Source organism: Antrostomus carolinensis, unplaced genomic scaffold (assembly GCF_000700745.2).
Source record: "Antrostomus carolinensis isolate BGI_N321 unplaced genomic scaffold, ASM70074v2 scaffold8676, whole genome shotgun sequence".
Taxonomy (NCBI): Eukaryota; Metazoa; Chordata; class Aves; order Caprimulgiformes; family Caprimulgidae; genus Antrostomus; species Antrostomus carolinensis.
The window spans coordinates 34,741-54,019 of NW_010323887.1; the positions used below are offsets into that span (position 1 = coordinate 34,741).

General features: G+C 39.0%; 1 protein-coding gene across 1 annotated transcript; it reads right to left on the reverse strand.

Moving 5' to 3' along the window:
• Positions 1–69: 69 nt before the first annotated feature.
• Positions 70–18,620, reverse strand: TTC38 (tetratricopeptide repeat domain 38). Its single transcript, XM_010170730.2, has 14 exons — positions 18,558–18,620; positions 16,239–16,316; positions 15,720–15,801; positions 15,235–15,406; positions 14,090–14,263; positions 12,200–12,275; positions 10,934–11,053; positions 7,727–7,786; positions 6,580–6,618; positions 5,653–5,734; positions 4,561–4,726; positions 1,377–1,536; positions 976–1,049; positions 70–163 (listed from the first exon to the last, which is right to left on the reverse strand). The coding sequence occupies exons 1-14, from the start codon at positions 18,618–18,620 to the stop codon at positions 70–72; spliced, it is 1,440 nt and encodes a 479-aa protein (XP_010169032.2).
• Between the last annotated feature and the right edge of the window lie 659 nt (positions 18,621–19,279).

Genomic DNA, 19,279 nt, shown 5'->3' on the forward strand with positions numbered 1-19,279 from the left:
TGCACTCCCTGCACCCAGACTTTGATTGGTAAGCTTAGTGCAATTTCAGCTGAAGCAGAGAGGAAAGACTTATGCCATTGAGTGAACAGCTGCTGCCTTCCTAATGAGTCGCTCCGACATTGGTGAATTTGGTCTTATCACATCACGTTCTCTCAGGAGGCACCTAAGAAAGGAGAAGAGGTTGGAGAGAAATGGGAAGAAGGTCATGAGTACCTCAGTTTTCTCCCAAGATCACCAGCAGTATCCTTGTAAGAGGAGGAAAACAGTGCCTAAAGACCTGCTCTTGAGGTGCAGGTTTCCCTTATGTGGCCTTGGCAGTAATTTTAGGCAGAACAGCATTCATTTCAGCACTGACAGAGACTGAGAATCAGCACCCAGAGATCAGAGTGCATAGAAGAACAATTCTGATATTTTATCTGATTTTTATATATTTCAAAGAGATCTCGGGATGTGAACAGGCAAGGCTTCATATTGTCCATTCTTTAAAGTGTACAGGCAGACCCAGTCAATACACTTCAACAGAACTCAAAATGGGTCAATGAACAACATCTATGATTCCTATCAAACAAGGCTGTTGTGATTTGTACTAAGGCAAGCTCACCTACCAGGCTCTGTAAATCTTATTTCCCAATAAAGCAGATGTCACTATGAGGACAGATGTGATATTCAGCAGTTCACAGACATTTAGCCATCCATTAAGTACACTGATCAACAGGCAGGAGGTCACATTTTAAAACAGAACCATTTGAAAATCAACTGCCCTTGAACAAATACCAGATCACTCATCCAGACTGTAAGAGTGTACTTTTGGAACTGCAAGCTGTTTTACTTTTTATCCTAGTTAAATGTTGCCACATTTAATGCAAATGCTCACATATGATTTTAGCCTTAATTTAATGGTTTGAGTATACTCGCTACTTCTTCCTTTTAGTAACAGTACTACTTCCACAAATACTTATCAGGAAAAATACTCACCTTGCAAGGTTTTGTTTGGCTTGTGATTTAGAATTTAAAGCAGCGTGAATCAATAACTGGCTGAAAACATCTCTCTGAAAACAGAAGTCAGCAAAAATACAAAGTAATAAGTAACTTATAAAGTACTGCTGGTTACAATGTCTTGTTCACCAAATTATTAAAACTACTGAGGAAGGAAACATATCAACAAGAAAAATTAAATAGCTACCACTGCTAATAAGTGTTTGCAAATAGGATTCAGTGACAAGCAGAGTAGAGCTTTTAACTTTCTAAGCATTATTAAGAATAATTATAATACCATTACTAAGAATAATCAGTTTTATTAATAATTTAAGTGCCTAATGGAGGCTACTGAAAGAGGATTAAGTTGCATCAGAAAGTCTTTTATTGATCTCCTTTACCTGAGCATTACTGCCTCCTAGTTGGATTAGCTGATAACGGATTGGGTACAGCAGGTCTACAGCTTTGTCACAATTTCCATTTTCAAACTCTACAAAAGCCTGGCACAGTGGCAAACCCAGAGTAGGAGCCAGGGAAAGCTCATGGTCTTCACAAGGTGCTCTGTAGAACAAGAAAGTGGTTAACTCCTGTAAGTCAAATTATAAGTTTTTCAGTGCCAGTCTGCCACTGCCTGCAGACAGAATTATTTTTTTTCAAAGCCTGATGTTTTAGGTACTTTATTTAGATAGTATCTTTTGGTGTGGTTATGTTACTTCCACCTTTTTGTGAAAGGTGAACCACTCACTCATCAATCAATCAGTTTTCATTGTTCTGAATATATCTGCCAAAGGCAAAAGCCCAGCCCCTCCTGCCTTTGCAATAAACAGTTTTGGCTAGCAAAAGTGAGAAAACTGCACAAGTTTCTCTTCTGATGATCCCACCAGAACGTCCTATTGATAGTTCTTTGCTAGTTCTTTGACTGTCTTCATCTCTGCCAAAAGTGGCAATCAGGCCCTTGCAAACAGCTCGCTACACAGCACAGTAGTGCAGTGCCTCACTGTCTTTGTAATATAAACTGTATTTCCAGTGACAGTTCTCCAGGTCTGCTCTTTAATTCTAACCATGACAGGTTGCTTTTAGGGCCCACAAACAGCAATGGATTTTAGTTAGCTCTTAAGTTTGTTTCGATTTGTTTTGCTTTTTTCTTTTTTAGTGTATCCTAACCCATCTAAGAGTGGAAGAGGCATAGAGCATGACAATATGCCTGCAGCAGAAAGTATGTTCTAGCAGGCATTCTTGCCAATATATATATATAAAAAAAAAGTAAAAATACAAGCAACCAAACTGTAGCTCTTTGGTCTCTAGGCAATACCTGCATGGGACAATGTGGAATTGTGTTTCTCCACTGCTACAGAAGGAGCTGACAGCAACTGGGTCTTGGAGGTAGCGCCATTTCAGTGCCAAAAGGCTGGCTGGCAATATGAGGAGAGGAGGGCTTTCTATCCCAAGCAATATAAATTATTCCTGAGAATACAGTGCACAGTTCAATACTGTAAATTCCATCCATTGTTTAGAATAGATTTTTCTGTAAATTTTCCAGTTAAATCTTTAACATTGAGGAACCTTAGTCACTGGCTTGTTTTGAGTGCTTGCAGTGACAGAATCGCACTCCCACACTAGTACCTTAAATTTACAAAACACAGAGCACTCTCTGTGCTCTCCTTCTTGAGTCAGTATGACACATTTCCCATTTCTTCCACTAGGTCAATGTTGATTTTTCAGAATGCAGTGTTGCCCTACGTGTTTGTCATTCCTTAAACAAAATATGGCATCCTGGAAAGGTAGAAGTACACAACAGATGTGTATTTTAAGTAAGTAGTTAGAGATAGTTAATGATGAAAAAATTCTTAATTTAAACATTTGTTCCAGCTCTCTGAGAAAATGCACAGAGGTGGAAGACTTTTTTTTTTTTCTTTTCCATTCTCTTGCAACTGATCTGAAGCACTGATTCATGAAGAACAACATACTCCCTGCATTAACTAACATTTCCATCCACGAAAATAAGTGTGTGATACCAAACACCAGAGAGCGCCATGGAATACCTGACCAAAAAAATTCTTCTCCACTTTAAATTGCAAAGGATAGGGAAAAATAGTCATGAAAAGCCAAGAATGACTGTTGCTTGTGCCAAAGTTTTATGACCGCTCTTTTTACAAATACAAACACATCTTAGGTATCATTTAGCTATTAGTATTTGTGATACACATAAATTAATCCATTAAGCCAACCGTTAATATAGTCCCTTCACCTCACAGTCTGTTTTCTCAGATAAGAACATTAAGCTTTATAATACTTCAAACTACAACTAAAAACATACAGAAGTTCTTCACTGTGAGGGTGGTCAGACACTAGAACAGGTTGCCCAAGGAAGCTGTGGATGCCCCCTCCCTGGAAGTGTTTAAGGCCAGGCTGGATGAAGCTTTGAGAAACCTAGTCTAGTGGAAGGCGTCCCTGCTGATGGTGGAGGGGTGGAACTAGATGATCTTTAAGGTCCCTTCCAATCCTAACCATTCTATGATTCTATGATTCATTCTATATTACTACAAAAGGCCCAACACACAGGCAAAAGGAAGCACTGGGTGAAAGGATTAAGTAGCATTAAGTTCGTTAGAGCTTCCCTGAAGTGGTGTGCATGTGCAGTTTTATATACTTTATATATACTTATATATATATAGATACTTATAGAAAATATATTTGCCATTTCCTACTTTAGACAAATCTGACATCCTTAGGCTTGATTTGACAATTATTTGTTTTCTTAAGTATTCTTAAAAATTACAGTTACTTTTTATAATTTTTGATCGATGGGTATTATAGTCAGGAACAAACAGCGGCAGTTTCAGGCTCTCCTATTTTAAAGGCAAGGGAAACAATAGATGCTGAAACAAGAGGAAAAACAAGGTGTGTGGGGGGGAGAAACTGCATTTAAAGCATCTATATGTCAACCCCTTAAAAAAATCAAGGCAATTTACAGTTACTTAATACATAAGGGAACATGAAAAAAAAACCTCATTGTTTAGATGAAATACTTAAATACACAAATAGAATTTGAAAGCAAAATATTCCCTAGCATTACTGTAGCAGAACTTTAAACTCAGTTTCCTGCAGAGGTACTTCACAACACAAACTGTAGATATTAGAATATCACTGCTAAATCATGCTCTGTTATAAAGAATTGTTTAAACCAGAGCAAAAAAAAGAACCACCAAGGAGAACTGACATATATTATAGAATGCCCTTACTAATATACAGGTGAAATACTTTATTCATTGTATATAACATAGCTTAGGGTGAACCCACTGAAAGGAAAGTACACAGCCAGTGTTCAGTTAGTGTCCATGATCTCAAACATAAGAGATTTCTGCTTAACAAGATCAGAAGCCCCTCTAGACATCAACTCCAAAAATAATTAATTATAGGGATCTCCTAACTGGAGATTGGCCTACTGAAACCAGACATGTTCCAGTGACAGGCTAAAGCACAGAAGAGCATGTTGCAGTGCTTTGGCAAGGCAGAGATGCTACCACCCTGAAGTTCAGAGGACAAAGTATTTATTGAATACAGTATGTCAATTCACTTGCTTACTTGGCAAGTTCCTGAAGAGTTGTTAAAAGCTCATCAGTAGTTTTGTGGTCTTTGGCTCCAAGTGAGGACATCAAGATGTGTACATCATTGAACAGAAGAATGTGATCTTTGGTGTGCTTCTTTGTAAGCTTGAGAACGTTATTCCACCTGTCTCCAAGCTTTACACCTAAGAGTAAAAAATATTTTCCTCAATAAAAATACCACATGCAGAAGCATGACTGTGCACTGTACTTTCAGTCACCCAGCATAAACAGCATTCCTACTAAATTCAAGAAAGCTTTCCCTGATGTGGCAAAACTTACGGAGTAACGCTCAGCTGCAGCCTGCCATATTTAGGCAAAGAGTTTATGACTGTCCATAATTTATAACCAATATTCTAAATTGCATTATGTGAGGTTCTGGCTTTATTATGAGATTGCTCATGTTGTCTTGGAGATGATGTTCATAATGGACAGCCTGTAGCAATTAAATTATACAGAGTAATAAGATGGATTTCATAAACAAACTGAATGCAGCATTAGTGTATCAGCAGAATACTGCGAAAATAACATTCTCCTCCCTTTGTGAACTCCGGTGTATAAACACCAGCTTTAAGAATCTGAGATGCCGCCACTCCCTTAGGAGAACACACAAAAATCTGAGCCTAATATACATATACTACCTACTTCCGTCAGTATCCAAAGAGAAAGTAAAGTATCTAACTTGAAATTTACTTCAAGGAAGCTCAGTTTTTTAGAGGCTTATGTATTTGATTGTCCAGCCTCAAATCTCCAGGGACAATAGAAATGAATCTGGCAAAAGAGAAATATATGACCTATACTAGCTTGAGCTGAATGAAACACTACACTGGCATGGGGTGGGGGGGAGGAAGTTCTTGGAAAGAATAAAGGTTATGCACATTATTAGGAATTTCACATTGAGGCTTTTCTCAAGAGCAGAATTTTCTTCTGTAACAGAAGATTTCTTCCGTAACACTGACCAAGCTTGCTCTGTAAGTATCTTTACATATTTCTCCAACAGGCAGGACAGGGGAAGGGAGGCAAAAACTATCCCCATAATGGTTTAAAGAAGAATGGTAGGTGGATATCCTACCTTCCAGATGAAGCCTGTACAGCATCGAACAGTTATCTACTACATCCAGCATGCTTCCACTTGACAGGCACCGGGGAGCAATCTGTAATCACAGGAACTGATAAGCTGTCCAACTCATGTGCTAGTGGGAACTTATTCAGCTGATCAAACTTATTTTCACAGTACAGAATTCATTTTATCTTTTTATTCATTCAAAAATACCCGCTTTGCAATAGAAGGTATTACCTAATGCACTGACAAACACTTACATCGCTTCATTTGTGTTGTTTTTCCCGTTATGAAGTTAAACTCAGTAAGTATGGAGAGTCACCAAGGTATTTTATTTTTCCCAAAATAGTGCCATAAATATTACTTCACTTTGCCAAGGCTAGTAGATAGGAGTCTGCACAGCAGCTTTCTTAATGCTTGCATTATTTTTATAATCCTTACAAAGATACATTATCCTATCTAATTTGATATTGCTTATTTACAAAGGTTGTTTTGAAAGCCAGACAGTAAAGAACTATAAGAATTTAACTAGGAATGAAAATACATGCTTTTGTTGACTTAGCAGCTAACATGCAAAATCAGTTCTTTGTAACGTAACTTGACTTTATACAAAAAATTATTTTACATCCTTTTAAAAAGCTTTTTAGACCCACAGAGCATGAATAAGAAACATGGACAGAATGGAAAACAGTACCAACAGTGCTATTGTAGCTCTTTCGAGCACAAGCGTAAGAAATATTTAAACTATATAAGACACAAGTCTTTTGGGCATTTTAGCAGTTGAAAAACAGTTTCCCTAAAAAGCTGTAACAACAGATGTAAATAATATATATCCATATATGGCACACTGTGATAGGTTTCAATCTCATGCAGAAGGAAGAAAGCATGTATATATGGTTTAAAGCACATTCTCAGTAAAGAAAAAAGGCCCCTACTCACATGATTGTCATAAATTGTCAAAGCAGCCTCATATTCACCCTGTAAAAGCAAACAAGGACTGTGTGACTAACATGCAGATACAGCAACCAAAAGTGACTGGTAGTAACCAAAGACATACACACAATTAATAATATTAGTTCACAACTGCCTCGTGACTTGATCAAAACAAACTAAGTCAAAGAAACCTTGAGGTATTAAAAGAAATAATGAAGCCTAAGATAAACCAGGATTTATTAGGCAAAGCAATCAGTACCTTTAGGTTTTATTTAATAATAGGTACCAATACTGGTGTAAGTTGCACAGGAAGGAGAAAATCAAGGTATTACCTCTCATTCTAATGTTCCTTTCAAGGATTTTTGCAAAAATTAGTGCATCCCACGGTGTATGCAAAGTGGCAGGAAGAAAAACAATTTTAAGCAGGCTACAAAAAAATTGTATAGATAGAAGGTGGCAAAATAAACAAGCTATTAGACTACTATTGAGAGTTATGCTCCTTCTATGTTAATACTCCTGAACACAAGCAAGTTGCTCTGTTTAAAATACACTGCCTTCTCAATGATGTCACGTTTGTCTCCCTACTGACTCGAACCCCACAAGTGCTAAGCATTCATAAATCCAAGGAAATTCTGCATTGCAACCTGACAGGTTGGGTAAAATTGCAACCTTTTTTTAAGTGTTTCAATAACAAGAATTAGTAACATTAATAATTAATAATATTGGCGATCAAATTTGGGGCTCACTGCTTCTTTCTTATAGCCAGTAAATTTTGGGGCAATAAATTATTATTGAATTTGAAGATAATTTTGTGTAATTTCTGTCTGAAAATGAGAGACCCAAGTTCATCTTTCTATCAAATAACTGCGACAAGTGTAATTAGTGAGACTATTCGATCTTCAAACATGCAATAATCTCACAGCAATTTTTCAACATTCTAACAAAGATCCTGGAACTTTGACTAATGTAATAAAAACTTCTCAAAATAATTGTAATAAAGTATTAGCTTGTAAAAATGCCATTGTGCTATTTTATAAAAAAATCCCTTTAAATAGTTGAAAAAAAACCTATGAATGTTAGGTCTGCCTTTTAAATAGCATTAGATGAATGACCTATGTGGACCATAAAACACCCATAAGAAAATACCTCCTACCTTTTCAATAAAGTATAAAGCCCAGTGCCAGTAATTATGGCAAGCAAGCATATCACTGTTCTGGAGGGAAAAAAAATAAAGAGAAAATATTATTTACAAAATAACTTCCCATTTAAACATACCTAGCCAGTTTCCTTCAGCAAGACTGAGTATTTCATGAGACAGAAGAGACAAGAACTTTAAATCAGCTGGCCAGGATACCTTCTCATTTGATACATTTGTTCTTTGCAATTATTCAGGGAGACACTTTAAAACCAAGGTTTCCCTCACAACATTTTCCAGAGAAGAATTTCAACTGGATGTCTCAGAATTCACAACACTTCTGCAGCACTTTTTTTTTTTTTTTTTGCCTTAGGAAAAAACCCCACATCTATAACAAGAGTAAGATGTAGGCTTCTTGTCTAAAGAAACCTGGATAGACAGTGGAGAGAGATACCCACCTTATCAGGGCCATTCATCCCACCCATCTAGACATCCAGCTCAGACAGAGAGGAATAATTTCTTAAACATAAGTTTTACCATGCACTACAGAAGCTGCACTAGATACCAAACACATTGGCAGTTCATCAGATGAGATCAGTATTTGCTGGACTGCAGCAACTTTGCACTGTCCTTTGCAGCTGGCACCAGAATTTCAAATACTCTTCCCTCGCCTGCACTTCAAGACAATGTCACTGTAGTTCACATTTGAGTGCATTAAGAATAGACAAAGAGGAATATAATTCCATAATCATTTGGTGAAAATTAAAATACCAGAAAGGTTTGCCCTTTCTCCTCCCATTTTTTCCCAGTGCTGTTGTTAAACTCAATGTTCTCACAAGTGGAAAAAGCCTCTTCATTTTCACAGTGCAACTGTAACACCCACTTTCAGGAAGCAGAAAGGTTCCCAGTGAATGTCAGAACTTTATGGAGCTAAAATAAACATTCTGGTAATCTTTACTCGTTTAATATTAAATCAGAAACCAAATCTGAGCAACTGAAGTAGTGAAGTGCTTGGCATAAACCTGATAATATCAAGTTTACTATCATACTACCATTCCAAATGTCATACAAACAAGAACATGGGATTAACTCACTGAAGAAAACAAAATCCTTTTTCTGCTGCTCAGTTTGAGTTCTGCATTAGATGAAATTGCTAAAGGAGAAGTGGGCTTGCATGTTACTATAATAAATAAATAAAAGCAGGCTATGGGAACTTATTCCAACAGCTCACAAGAAAAAACTCTCCTATTTAATAATACACAGCACTGGCAGAGAGGTCGCCTCTGATAAGATAATTTGCCCCGTTTGATTTTGTGCTGAAAAATACATACAAAACAAATGGCATCTGCTTTTTTGGAGGGAGGGAGGTAGAAACAAACAAAAAAATAAAGTACTCTGTAAAGAAAACCTATACCAAATCTTTGACACTGTTATTGGGAAGGAGAAAGATGAATTAAAAGCAAGAGAAGGAACCCAAGTACTGTGGCAGTACAGATAGATGATCCTGGTCATTAAATTAAAACTAAAAAATTCAAATCACCAGGCAAAATACAACCAGCAGCTTTACTAAAGCCCTTAGAGAGACCTGCTTTTTTCATGTGCTTATATTTTAACTCTGTGTTCATGATGGCTAAGATGAAAAATACTGCACAAAAAGAAGTGATTATATATATTACCATTATGACAATGTCATAAACCTCAACTACGCTGGGTCAGGCACGAAGGCACATCAGACAATTTACTTATTGATCTTGCACTTTATTACTTTATTTTAGTCGGACAAAGGGTGTAAGTGACAGAGGCATACAACTATTTTAAGAAAGAGTTCAAAAATTGATCCAGAAGTCAGTGATTGAGGGTTTTTAAGGCATCACCTGAACTGTCAGTCCCCTACATCCCTGTTTCATTGGAAGTGATACATCAAAGCAGTTGGACAAGGCCCTCAGACACACGGTCTGAATCTTGGGATTGTCCTATGCTAGGGCAAGAGTTGGACTCAATGATCCTTGTGGGTCCCTTCCACCTCACAACATTCTATGATTCTAAGATGCTTTCTGAGAAGTGACAGATACTCAAGCAAGGGTTTTCTGCCTGCACTTCCAAGCTCAGTATCTGAATGCTTAACTTTAAAAAAAATAAGTGCAAAATAAAGTCCTTCTAGCCTCCTTACCCATCCCGGCTCTTTGGGTGAGGTGGAATGGTCAGCTCAGATGACTCTAAAATAGATTCTTGCGGGTTCTAACAAATTCAAACCTTACAGCCTTCTGCTCTGAATATGACACACTTAATCATTGAGAAAACACATGCTGCCCAATACAAATAAAAATTAAGCTGCACTTACAGCAAAGGGCCACATGACAGACTAACTAAGCTGCTCAATACTCTTAGAGATACTCAGATTTGTTGGATATAGAAAGTAATTTCAGTACACTAGAAAAGAAACAAAAGCATCATTTCACTTTTCTTTACAGTTGACCTTTAAAAATCCTTCCCCATCCAGAAGCAAACAAGTATTTTATGAGTCTTCTAAAATGTTTGATTTGACTGTGTCATTTCACACATCACCTTAGGTTACTGTGAAGATGTTTAGCCAGGTTCCTCAACTGACTTTCAGTGATCATCTCAGTGTAAGCAAAAAGGTTGCAAAAGTATCACTGGTCACTTTACTTTTATAAACCACACAATAAAACACATATATATATAAACCACGTATCAATAAACCATAATTTCCACATCTGATGTTTCACCTCTCCACCACAGCCATGTCTTTATGAGATGTAAAATTCCTTATCAGCTCCATCAGGAAAAAGAAACGGGGGGGGACGTGTACATGTGCATGTACAAACCACACACTTGTTGAAAAGCAGTATTTGTTACAATATTCCTAGCTAAAGTAAGGCCATGTGAGAGGACAGACTTCGTGTGAGTCCCAGCCTACTGGCATATTTGCCATTTTTGTCATCTCAGCAATGGTAGTGACAACAACTTAAAGTGGTCCACAGTATGTGTGCCTCAGAATATGCTGGGTTTTCCTGCCTCTTCCTTCAAAAGTAGCATGGGTAGTAACCACTCAAGTGATGGTTTCTTCTAATATGTAAGGTTTGCATTGCTTGTAACATGTCTGCAGATACAAAGGAACTGCATGCAGAGGAATCAAGACCTTGGCTGGCAGAAATAAAGAAGACCCTGCAGGAGTTTTTTCAGAGATGCTACAAGAACGTTTACCTTCCAGTTGGTTTCCGTTTCCTTCATAAATTCTAGCCCTTTCTTCACCTCTGCTTTCATTTCATTTACGTGAGCTATAGTATGAACAGACCATGCATCTGTCTGATTTATAGTCAAAGCCTATGAGTGAACAAAGAGAAAATATGATTAAGCTCACAAATCTGCAAATAACAGTATTTAGCACTGCTGATACAGAAACGAGAGACTACTTTTCACTTGCTGCATGTCAAGCACAACCCTGTACCATTCCAACTAACCACAGCCAGGAAGTTTGATTTGGACAGAAAAGGAAGAAAATGTTTATTGGCTGACTTCACTTCCCAGCTTCCACTGCACAGAAATGAACACCTGCAAATCACTTTCAAATGCAGGCTTCAATGAAGCTTACCAAATGACATTTAATTTCACAGACATGCATCAATATCAACGTGGAAGAATTGCATGCACAGGCATGATACATTCCCTGATCCAGTGCCTTGCAGGTAATAATTTCTTCTTCAAGAACATGGCCAGCTCTGAGAATTAACCAAATTCCTCCTTCTTACTCCAACAACTGCCACTAGGTTTTAGGCATTTTGCGAGGTCAGTCATTAACCTCATAAATGTTAAATGTTAATGTTTGGTCTTTGTTGTCACCTTCAGCAATTTGATGTAACAGAAGTTGGGCAAAAACACTCATTAGAAATTAATTGTATCCGAGGCTCCTGGAGGACAGGGATAATCCTGAGGACTGGAGAAAATCATGTATAATTACTACCTTCATAAAAAGGAAACAGGCTGGCTAATATTCATCCCCAGGAACACTGCTGAGTTAATTGTTCAACAATCAAGGAATAAACATCAGGGAAAAAAGGGAAGGAGAATCCAAACAGGATGGAGAGTAGATTATATCAATCCAGCATTCTTTAATAGGAGTAAACAGTCAATACATGGGGGGAACAGCAGATGGGATAATATATGTATTTTAGAGGGGTGTTCTGACACCATCTGACAGGGCACATGCATAAGCAAGTGAAGGAAATGCAGTCAAGATGAAACTGCCATGGTATGGCATAGATGTGGGAATCTTTCTAAGGAATAGCTTTGGTAGTCTCTTATGGAACTCTGTAAGCATTTCCATGTTGAGCTTTATCTCTTTGCTACTTCTACTAACAACTGAGATGATGGAGAGAGTCAGTTCATGGCATCTGTGCAAACCACCACCTAGACATAGGGATCATGTTTAAGAATTCTAAAACCTTTTAGCACCAATAACAGGCAGTTTACCTCACGGGCAAGCTCCTCGGCACGATCAAAAAAGTTTGTTTCCATGAGTCCAAAAGAGTAGTAGCCTTTCACATAGCTAAGCAAAACAGGAAAAAAACAGCACGTCATCCATTTAGAACTAGATTTAATCTAGGACTGAAAAACATATTAGAATTGGGATTTAACTCAAAACAGTCTTTACAATGCAAGTTACAATGAGGGTTCGAGTTTGCAGGATGCAGAACAACTAGCTAGTTCTCATAGGAAATGAAAGGCCTGGAGACACCAGCATGGGAAACAGTAACAAGATGCATATCACCAGCGTTTTGAGAACTGACATTTAAATCTTTGAATGAACTGGAATTAAGAGTTGCACAGAACAATCTGCTCATCTCTGTAACAGCTGCAAGACACAGAATTAGAAGGCTGGAAGTAAATGCTGTCACCAAAGTTATCCAAGAGTCTCAGTGCAGATGACTACACTGCTGTTGCCTTTTTCTCCAGTGGCCACAAAACTACAGGAGAGCACTTCTGTGTGAAGTGACTCTTTAAAATGGGTTAACATCATTGTAAAGTCACAAAGCACCCCCATTAAGCAATAAAGACCCAACATAAAGGAAAATTAGGGATGTTATATGCTTACACACATACCTGATGCAGTCATTTTAAGAAATATTTAACTGCTATTGTATTTGCAGATTTGTAGATTGCAAAATACCACAGGGTATGTTTCTGCTTCTCAAAATATCTTTTGGAGTTTTGGTTTTAAACTCTTGAGGCAAAGGGACCACTCAGACATGTGGGGTAGGTTGCAACTCATTTATTTCATGGATTAAGACTAATAAAAGTTGGGGGTTTTTTTTCCCAACATACATCCCTGGAAGTTTGAGGACAAGGGGTACTTGCCAGGTTTTTATACTTCAAGAAATGCTTGCCATGAGTGTTTCCTGTTGCTTTACAATTAAGTGGACAACAACCTGCACTTTTGTAGCACTGTGTCTAGAAAAGTTTATAAAAATGCAGTCAAAACTGCTCAATTTTCTTACTTCCCCCACAAATGAAACCAGCATATTGTAGTTAAAAAGAACTAAGGGGTTCAGATTTTTCTGAGTTGAAGTAACACAGCTGGAAAAACGAGACTTCTGACACTACCCTCTGTGCCATGAGACTGTGGGGAACCTCAGTTAGCTTCATCATTGTGTTAGCATTCAGTCTGTATTCTCTGCACTGTTTGTGGAAGAAAGAAAAGGAGAAAAGATTGTGCTGGATATGGAGGTACAGTGCATGGGTCTACAGCAATATTCATAAAATATTCAGAAAGTTATGGTTGGCTGTGGATCACCTGTTCATCTATGTCTTGACTTATAATTTAATATTATTTTTTATATAAAGTAAAAAGCTTTCAAATAATTTAACATGTCTTAAAAAAAATCTAAAAAATTATCCCAAGCTAGTTTTTATTAACTATTCACTTGTCAATAGATTCAGATTATCCTGAATTCACTTTGAGAAGCCAAAACTTTCAGGACTGAACTAAAGAAATTTTTTTAAAATTCTGCCCTCCTGTCAGTCTTTGCTGCTGTTATGGTATATCCCAAAGTTTTATTTCAGAACTACACTTTGGTATGCCAAATTACATGATTTTATCCTGTATGTCATGTGCCATATTTGACAGCAAAATTTACTAATTGACCCACAGCTCACTTAAGAAAAAACCCTCAACAATAGTGTCAACAGGGATACAGGAGAGATGTTCTAGCTGTGGCTAGGTTTGATTCACTTCTAAGCCCTTGACTTTGTCTACATGTCTGTTTCCAACAGATCCTGCTATTTAGATCTGTCTGAACTTAAAAAACACAAAGTAACTGCACACCAAAAAAAGAGCAATTTTCAAAATGAATTGTGACCCACCTGCTCAGGGGAATATCAGGTGTCCAGAAAGGGTAAACGCGGGCAACAGAATCTCGCATCTGTATATGATGCCCCAGGTAGAAATAAGTGTCCTGGGAAAATTTGAGGGCTAGCAGGTCAGTTGGGTGACTCTGCAGAATCTGTTCCCATAGATCACAAGCTTTTGGAAGCTGGCTAGAAATAAAAAATTATTTAGATCATTGAGAGAAGACACACATACCTGCCTCTACTGTTAGTTCTAAACTCACACTATCCTGAAAAACAGAAAATTCAACATTAAATTACTTTTTTTTCTCCTTTAATTTTTTAGTCTTTTTTAGAGTAATAGTAGCATAATCTTCACCAAGCACCTTCTGGGAAATCTTTTGAAATAAATGTCCTTGGGTTACAACAAGTCATTGAAACGCTCAAGGAAAACAAACAAACAAAAAAAACTTAAACCATAAATCTAGAGATTTTCCTACAAGGTTGAACTATTTTTACAGATCTAACTTCACATGCGCAAAGACATCTTCCCTCTCCTCTAGTGGGAATCAAACCCATATAACAGGGCTTCAGTAGCTCCCTCTTTACCTTTGCTAAGATGTGAGGTAAATCCATGCTCACCTGTTTGACAAACAAATCATTAAAGTGAATCATTAGCCTATACTTTCTGCAGTGCACATGAATTCATCACACTGAATGGAACAGTAAGTCTCTACAGCACTTCTGACACTGCTATCTCCCTATCTGACAAAGGAAACAGTTTTTTGATGCAGGGAGACAACAGAGAGTCTGTTTGTAACTTTGCTTCTGTGGACCCAAGTCTGTGTTATATTATATAAGACCCTACTGTGGCTAAAGAGTTAGTTTCCTAGTTCTAAAGCATATATTCCACTGATGGATCTATGACAGATTTAAAACGTGAAGTGCTTAATGATACGAAGTGGGGGCAATAGAGCACTTCCCCTCCTGTGGTGCTGCTCACTAACTTGTCCTGGCACTTACAGTTTGGAGAGATAAAGTCAAGAATAATCACTGACACTTCACCCTGGTCCTTTGCTAGATGTCAGCTAATGTCAGGCAACACTGCTACCAACTATCACTTCCGCTTCTGGTGGCTAAAACTCTTCACAGTCCTTTAAATGGGATGACAGTGGACTTACCCACTGGCAAACATGTCCAGCGCTGATACATGAAGCTTCTCCCGCTCAGTCAGTGGCTGTGATTTTGAAAGCATCATCATTGTTCTCATTGCACTGTCCAGCTCTTTGTTGAGCCGCACTGAACTTCCAGTGCCAATCAGCTCCAAACCATTGGCAATGACGTGTCCCATTGCTATGGAAAACAGCACATACAACTTGAGCTGTACAGCACTGCAGGTAATTCCTTTGTCTGAAACAAGACCTGTACTCACAGGGATCTGGGAAGTCTCATAAGCCTAAAGCTTTTACAGGCTTTTCATGACAGCTGTTTAAAAGGACTTGAAATAAAAATTTAAAAAAACCACCACACAAAACCATCCCAGTCTGCTCTAGACTCTGCAGTTTTACAGAACTCTATAACCCAACACTTCCCACTTGCCTAAACAAAGTCAGTTAAACACCAAGACACAGCACCTTTCATGCTAAGAATTAAAGGTTATACGTACTAAAATTTGGATCTGCTGCTTTTAATTTTGAGAGACACCCCTCAATACCTCCGAGGCTCTCATTATTGGCCCAGGTTGCATACTGTAAGAGAGAAAGAGAGAGGGGTCAAGGAATCCCCAATAACATTGGGCTGCGTTTTGTTCTCCCGCACATGTTAAATCCAAAAGTAAGCAAGACAAATGAGTAAAAAGACAAACAGAAAAACTGTTTTCTTTCAGGTAGTTTGGCCACCAGCAGAACTAATAACCATGGATTTCTATGCGGTTTATGTCAACTGGTTGATTCTCCTGTGTCAAGTAGGATAAGCACACTGGCTGGTTTCCCACACAGCTGCAGCATCTGGCATAGCCCTCTGCTATGAGGGTTTCCTGCTTCCTGCTAACAGCTGAACTCCTGCAGCAGCCTGATTGTGAGGCTCTCCCACTTGGTGAGAAATTTAAATGTCAACTAGAGCAAAGACTGTTTCATGCATGAGTCCATCCCTTCAAATCACACTGTCTTACACTTTGTGGTCATACCTGGGTCAGCGCAGCATCAAATAGTTTACAGGCTTCGTTGCTAGTAGTCGACAGGACAAGTCCAGCATCCTGCCAGGCCTGCACAACAAAAAAATACAAACCCACTCATTTCACACACTCATTTTCCAGACTAAGCCAAGAGGTTTTCAAACTGATGGTGTTCTGATAGTTTCATCAACTATGCAGGTTTTGGGTTGTTTTTTTTTTTTTTTAAAGAGAAGCTGGAAGGACAGTGTAATCAGACACACACCTTCTGTGCACTTGTAGTTCAACCTGAAGACTCAAATTAGTTGGGGTTAGCAGTGTGAATAAAGAAGCAAAAAATTACAAAGTGTAATGGAAAGTCTTGCTGAGTTACACATCTCATAATGAGATCCATTCTTAATTCATCACAGCTCAACTTCTGGCTAGTCCCTCTGCTGCAGAAACACCTCGTGTGAAGTAGAGACATGGTAAAATAAAATCCTACTTTTTTTATAACTGAAATCAATACCTTAAGTAACTTGCAGACCAAACAGCCTGGCAGAGCAAATCCACAAAGTTGCTGGAGTTAAGCCAACAAAGAATATGGACCACAAATTTGTACACAAGGAAAAAAAAGGAAGGACATGGGCATTTGATAAAGCTAAAATGCAAAACAGGCTGCCATAGTTTCTTAACAAGCTATGTAACAGTGACTGAGGTGCCACACCTCCTGGCTGGCTGCTGGAGAATGAAGAGTTTATTAGGCAGATGTGCTGTTTTCTCAATGGTGGAATTAAGTAGCAGCAGCTCTAGCACCCTGGTTCATGGTTGTCTCCGTGACTGCTCTCTTAACTAACTAAGGCAACAAAATGAAAAATCCAAGGCCTGTTTCAAAATACCTGACTTATTCATGTGGATGCCTACAGCAAACAGGCATGTAATCTCTAGTTGCTTGCAGGCCTTTTCCCCTGCACAGGATGGCCGCAAAACCAGAAAGCTTGTCATCTCACAAACTGAGGTGCTGCCCTTGGCAACTTATTAATATATTTTTAATAACATTTGGGTTTATTTGTACTAATCACTCTCCATTCAGCACTCCTATACTGTACCCATCACTGTCTCTAAGACCATAGGCTTCTCAAGCACAAATTTACATTCAGTGCACAATATATATATTCCTGCCTAAGTATACACATATTTGAGGAGCTGCCCCAGTCACTTCAGCATCACTTTTATTCCAGTACACAGAGCATACAGGATAGACGTAAAAAAAAGACCTGGGGCAAGGCAATTCAGACTCCTCCTAATGGGGAATTAGTCCTTGTGGATGCTGCAAGAATTCAGTTTGTCACACTTTACACTTAACTGTCAAAAATTTTAAGTAACCAGGCAAAGACATCCTTGCTAATAGTATCCTAAAGCTTTGCCACTGTGATTGGATTAAAAGCTCACACTCCAGCAGCTCAAGCACTTGCACATTCAATTACAAGCTTGAAAGACTAGACTGGAATTTAAAATTACAAATTTTCTTTATAATCCATGCTACATCCAGAAACAGCACAAAGAAAAAAGTCAAGAGGGTAGCAAAATTAGGCCTGCTGCTTACAGGCTACCTTTCAAGGTGGCCTGCAAGATAGGCCACAAACCACTTTCATCACCAGCTGTCAAAAACAAGCTCAGTTTGAAGCAGCTCTCTATGCCACTGCCTGTTCTGTACAACAGCTCGAGGTACCTGCCAAGTAGAAAGTGCCATCCCATTTTGAGGAGATTTGTTAACACTAAGATTCATTGGAGTGAAAACATCTGTGCAAAGGCATGAGGAAAAAAAAGAGCAGCACCAGGGTTAGGACACTGCTGACATAGTTGAGGTACATCTATCCACTCTACAATGCCTCTGCACTGCCAAGGCTACAGCCCAGGTAACTCACCCCTCCCTGGATGACTCCCACTCTGGCAACAGGAAGATGGCAGCAAGGTGGCATCACATCACGTATGCCACTACTCCTGGTAGGGCACCAGGACAAGAGACTGCAGGGAAGAACCACCTCGTAACAGCTGCTGACTCCTAAAAGACTTAAAAGATCTGCCCTAAACCTAATCTGTTGTTGCCAACCAAGAACCAACAGGAAGCACAGAAAAGCCACCACCCCTTGCCCACGAGTGGTCCTGCCCAGACTACTTGGGACACTCACGTCTTGGGGCTTGTCTATACTCAGGTATCAGGTTGTGATTGAAGAAATACAAAGGGAGTGTCAATGGGAGTAGGTAAAAATCAGCCTGGAGAGTTTGTAGAAAAATTATCACCTCACATTTCCACAGAGGATGACAATGAGTCCTGTTACACTAATTTCTCACAACCTTCCTCTCTAACTCCTGAAGAGACTCTTGGAGTTTTGGACGCTTCTTGGAGAGTGCCATGGCCTTGGCTCTTCTTACTGCTTCTTACCCTTTCTCCTGCTTTAATATGAGAGTTTAGTCACAGGATCTGGTAACTATTTTTGGTTTTGTTCCTGCTAGAATCCCAGCTGGCTCTGAGGAATCTCTGCTCTTTGTGGGCTGCTGTTAGCACATCCTCTATTACTTAAGTGGCAGCTCTCTAGAGCTCTGGTATTCATGAACCTATGACACTCTCAGAAGATCTTCAAGACTTTTTTTTTCTTTTTTTTTTTTTTTCCTACCTCCTCCTGCCTAATTAACCAAAAAAACACAGGAGAGGGACAGAAAGAATTAACTTAATCGAAAGAAAGCAGTCAAATGACTAATGAGTAACTAGGTCCTGCAGACAGATTTTGAACTCTTGGACTGGAAGGTGGTTTAGAGTTAAAAGAAGGTCTGACCTGCTTCTGAGGCCCACAGTAAGGGCAGGGGAGTGCCTGTGGGACCTGCCTGCACTGCAGCCTCGGATTTCCCCCGGGGGGAGGGAAGGGTCCAGCCACTCGTCCCCGTTTGCAGATCCCAACAGCTGCCTCACCCCACCTGACACCCACCCTCACCGGAAGGTTACCGGGGCGCCAAGGCAGATGAGCTCCCACAGAGGCCTCACCACACCGGGGCTGGCCCTGAGCGCCCTCCCGTCA